Consider the following 5,546-nt stretch of genomic DNA (forward strand, 5'->3'; position numbering starts at 1 on the left):
TTATACTAAACCAGACACAGACCTTGACGAAACACAAAAATAACTCGGCGAAACAAACAAAGTCGACGAAACACCTTCTGTTTCGTCGACATACAAGTGGATCTAATTGTTTCGTCGATGTATAAATTTGGCCCAAATGAAAAATCAAAGCCCAATGTCAGATTCAAGGCCCAATGATCATACGAAACAAAATGTGTTCCGTAAGAAACAGATTCAATTCAACTCATATTCAATTTGTAAAGTTTAGTCAACCATGACATCATCATGACATCACAATGATGATGTCATGGTGACGTGTCATCGAGATTTGGTCCGCGGCTCTTCGTGCTTCGCGTGTCGAACTCTGGGGCGCACGACGGAGGAATGTCGTGACGTCGGACTTGACCAAACCTAACCGTGTCGAAACCAAGTCGTACCGAGCCGAGTCGAACCGAGCCGAGTCGCGTCCACACAAAGTGTATCAACAAAATAACATATGCACATTTAAGAAAAAACGATGATATAACTAGACCCGGCAAATGGGTCGGGCCACCCTACCCGACCCCCGGCCCGACCCGTTTGCCGGGACTAGTTATAACATTGTTTTTTAAATTTGCATATGTTTTTTTATTAAGTATTATTATTACTAGATTATAACCCCGTGTATTACACGGGTTGAATAAATGAATTTTATATACCAAATAATAAAACATTATCTTTTTAAAAGCCTCCTTTATTGCACGGGTTGAAGAAATGTAATTTTATATATTAAATAATAAAATAAGTTATATCTATAAGAACCATATGTATTGTACGGGTTGAATAAATGTAATATTATATACCAAATAATAAAAAAAAATTATATCTTTAAAACAATTGTATTACACGGGTTGAATAAATGTAATATTGTTTACCAAATAATAAAAAAAAAGTTATATTTTTAAAAACCCCCGTGTATTATATGGGTTGAATAAATACGATTTTATATACCAAATAATAAAAATAATATGTAAAAAAACTAACGGATTTTTTTATATTTAAAGTAGGATAAGATTGAATATTAATCTTTATTTATTTAGTTAATATAAGATTGAAAAATCATATGATTGAATAAGTGGGAGGTTGTATGATGATAAATCGGTTAACCGTACTGAATGATAAAGATAATAGTGATTGTTGAACAAATTAATTAATCGAATTTAACAGAAACATTTGTGATGTTAGGTGGATTTTTTTTTAATTATTTGAAAGTTAATATGAACGTTGGAATTCGTATGATATTCGATAAAACGATCCTAACGGTTCCACTTTTCCTATAAATACCCCCCCCCCTTTAGTGTAAAAATCACAAAATCAGATCCTAAAGCTCTAAGTTGAAACCATTGTTTCATACCTGAGCTGTTTGATCTTGATTTGCACTCGGGGACCCTTCGTAAGTCTTCTTTCGCTCTTTTATTCGCTTTTCGAGTCCGAAAGTCAACGTTTTGTTGACTTTCTGCATTGACCAGCTTTTGGTCGATGTGAAGTTCATGGAACTTCATAACGTGAGCGTGATCACGATGGTGATGGTCCGTAGTAACCATACCTACTGATCACCACGTTATCTAGGCTCAGTGACGAGTCGTAGTTTCGGCCAAAATGTGCATTCTTGCATATCTATATACTTTTTAATTAAAAAATCTAGAAATTCATAAAACATTTATCAATATCTATATACTTATATTTATCTTCTCTTTTAACGACGACTTTCTTCTATTAGGCTACCACGCTCCGTAAATTGGAGAGCCCCAATACCCCACTTCGGTCAGACTATGTTTTCTTAATCAGGCCCAGGCTGACTTAAGAGTTTGGCTTGGGGTTCCTCATAAACCATACCGTTTGCTGTCACTTGACAATCGTTGTGCCACCACAAGAACAATACTCTCTGGCGTAACCCACGGTGGGACAAAAACCCGGGTGGGCTCAAGATAGATAGGATAGATATGGCACATCTCTAGGGAAGCTAGGCTCTACCCATCATTGCCTAATCCACCGACGTGACATAAGTGACGACTGAACTTGGATTTCCATTGGAGATTCCAAGCCTCTCTACCACTAGGCCACAAGTGGTGGATTTTTATCCTTATGAGCGACAATGATAAGAAGGCTTATGATCTTGAGAAGAAAGCCTTTGCCATTCTTACTCAAGCACTTCATAGAGATATTTATCATCAATTCGCCTATTGTACCACTATAAAGAATTTGTGGGATGTCTTGGTAGCTAGAGGAGAAGGGAATGCAGCAACAAGAAAGATCCGGCATGGTCTTTTGAAGAAAGAGTTTGAAGAATTTTTGTTCATTGAAAATGAAACACTAAACAACATGGCTACTCGGTTCAGTCATCTGCTTAGTGAGATGCACTCATACCAGGTTAATGCAACACAACAAGAGATGATCCAGCGGTTTGCTGATGCTTTACCACCAAAATGGAGTCAATTCATTGACTTGCTAAAGCATACCGGCGTTCTAGATACACTCACTATTTAAGAATTCGTTCAAAAGCTTGAGAACAAGAATGAAGAAGAAATACGAAAGGCAAAACGAATTCCAGTTCCACAAATCCTGATATGTACTTTGTAGGTATTAACACCGGAGTTAGTACCAAACAATAACCGAAGCTTCAAACCGCGTTTGTGTCAAATACAAACTCTTATGGATAACCATTTGACCCAAAAGCCTTTCTACCACCACCCAAGCCAACTCAATCTTTTGTTTCTCTTACAAACCCTTATGGCGAACCATTTGATCCAAAATCAGTAGAGTTGTTCATGTCTAAATCAAAATGTCCCTATTGTTTTAATGAGTTTAGACCAATAGCTTGCTAGAGTGTCTTGTACAAAGCATTAGCAAGGTTATTTGTAACTTGTGGTACAACATCAATTTCGGGGACAATATTTCTTTTAAGTGAAGTCGAGTTGTAATATAAAAAATTTAAAATCCCTAGAATAATAAACATCAATTAATTATAAACGAACATAACATGTCATGTAATTCACTAAATGAATATCAACAATTAAACAAACACTTCACAAATGTATATTATAAAATAGTATATTGTGTTTTAATCATAATGGAAATATGATTAATTAGCTAGTTTAAATAGATTATTAAGCTTTTAGGTTTATTAAATTCAAATAAAAGCATTATAATATTTTTTGGTAGTGCAAAGAGACTATGTTTTTAATAATTCAATATATTTTTAATATGTCTTTCATTTGTATTTTAATATTTTTTTAAATAAGTAAGAAGACTATTTTACCCTGATGTGATTGTCACATAGGTTTGTTTAGTTGAAATTAGGGCGAAAGGACACCTCTTGTGTAGAACATAAAACATAAATGACATCTAGTGTAATTTTCTTTAGTTAAAGTACATTGCGGGCAATTTGGCTTGAACTTAATGGACATAAAATACTATCTTCTATCTATACTATATAGTAAAGTAAACTAATGAGAGACACGTGTCATTCACGAGAATCATCTATTTTTATGGGTTTTCCCGCCTTTCTAACCTACTTAATATAGATAATTATTTTTTAATTAATAAATCAAAATCTTCATAAATCATTTATCTATAACTATATCTATATCTATATCTATATCTATATCTATATACTTAAATTTATCTTCTAATGTACACAGCTTTATCTTTATTTTGTCTTATTCTTATCTCTTATTTATTAAATATTTTTTCTTAACTACTTCTTTTATTTTTTCGCTTATTTATAATAACTATTTAATATTTTATTGATCCAACCACGTGTAATACACACGTTTCTAACCTTCTAATAAGTAAATAAAAAACAAAGTAAAATGTTATTTATATATAAATACTACATCAAAATTCATTTTTCACAATAACATATCGTGACCACAGTTGTGTTAGCTATTTAATAAGAGACAGGTGTCATTACCGGAGACATCTATTTTTTAGTTTTTTGATGTTTCTCTCCTACTTAATTATAGATAATTACTTTTTTAATTAAAAAATCTAGAAATTCATAAAACATTTATCAATATCTATATACTTATATTTATCTTCTCTTTTAACGATGACTTTCTTCTATTAGGCTACCACGCTCCGTAAATTGGAGAGCCCAGTACCCCACTTCGGCCAGACTATGTTGTCTTAATCAGGCCCAGAGGCTGGCTTAAGAGTTTGGCTTGGGGTTCCTCCGGAAACCATACCGTTTGCTATCACTTGACAGTCGTTATGCCACCACAAGAACAATACTCTCTGGCGTAACACAGGGTGGGACAAAAACCCAGGTGGGCTCAAGATAGATAGGATAGATATGGCATCCCTGCAGGGAGGCTAGGCTCTACCCATCATTGCCTAATCCACCAACGTGACATAAGTGGCGATTGAACTTGGATCTCCATTGGAGATCCAAGCCTCTCTACCACTAGGCCACAACTAGTGGATTCTAAATTTATCTTCTAATCTATATAATCTTTATTTTTATCCTTATTTTATCTTATTCTTATGTCTTATTTACTTAATATTTTTTTTCTTAATTATTGTTGGTGCATACATCTGTCGACTTCGTCTTGTATCGAGTCTAGTACTAGATATGTTAGATCAGGGCACGTTGTAGGGGAAAATAGAGTTTTAGAGTTGATTTCCCACGAAATGGACATGTCATTTCGTGGGGAATTAGAAAATTACACTTTCGTGGGGAATTAGAAATTAGTCATTTCGTGGGGAATCAGAAATACTATAAATAGGCTTGTGATATTGTCATTTCGTGGGGAATCAGAAAATCATACCAAGGTGCTGCCGGTTTGATTCTTGAAGGTACAAGTTGTAATATCAATTAGAGAAGTGATTTAAGTGAATTGCTAGCTGTTTCTTCATCAATTACTTGTTTTCCGCACCTGTAACTGACTAAAACTCCTCTGAACGACTCGTTCGGGTCTACAAACGATCCTACAAGTGGTATCAGAGCTCAGGAGGAGGAGTTCTGTCGAATTCAGCTGAAAAATTCTGATTTCTACTCATTCTTTCATGTTTTTTTTCTGATTTTTACAAAATCGAACGGGTTTTTACGGTCTAAATCGGCTGATTTTTGGATATGTTGTGCGTAAACATGTATTAACAAAGCCTTAAAAATTTGAGCTTTAAATTCAATCTAAAACATGCATTTTTCGTGATTCCGCTTGAAAGTGTTCGATTGAATGATGACGTCACAGTGATTTCGCTCGAGACTTGACCTGAATTTCGCTCCAAAAGTGCTTGAAATTCCTTATTCCGCTTGAAATCTCGGTTAATTCCGCTTGTAAATGAGGTTCCGCTCGAAGTTTCCGTTTAATTTCGCTCGAATTGAGGTTCCACTCGAAAAAATTTGTTGATTCCGCTCGTATCGTGATCCCGCTCCAAGTATTATCTTGATTTCTCTCCAACAATTACACCTTGATTCCGCTTGAATATATGTTGAGATTCCGCCTGAAAATAACATTGGCCCTATCACAATGAATTACAACCGATATTAATGGCCCAATCAGTTTAATTGACCATTTATTGTTTGA

The 5,546-nt window shown here is 34.6% G+C and overlaps 1 protein-coding gene across 1 annotated transcript; it reads left to right on the forward strand.

Annotated features, from left to right (window-relative positions):
- Positions 1-2,103: 2,103 nt before the first annotated feature.
- LOC110942909 lies at positions 2,104-2,505 on the forward strand. Its single transcript, XM_022184672.1, has one exon. The coding sequence runs from the start codon at positions 2,104-2,106 to the stop codon at positions 2,503-2,505; it is 402 nt and encodes a 133-aa protein (XP_022040364.1).
- The last annotated feature ends 3,041 nt before the right edge of the window (positions 2,506-5,546 follow it).

Source organism: Helianthus annuus, chromosome 5 (assembly GCF_002127325.2).
Source record: "Helianthus annuus cultivar XRQ/B chromosome 5, HanXRQr2.0-SUNRISE, whole genome shotgun sequence".
NCBI classification, from domain to species: domain Eukaryota; kingdom Viridiplantae; phylum Streptophyta; class Magnoliopsida; order Asterales; family Asteraceae; genus Helianthus; species Helianthus annuus.

Bases quoted from the DNA above. Each gene is read 5' to 3' on its own strand.
- LOC110942909 (XM_022184672.1), top strand. From the start codon at position 2,104: ATGAGCGACAATGATAAGAAGGCTTATGATCTTGAGAAGAAAGCCTTT.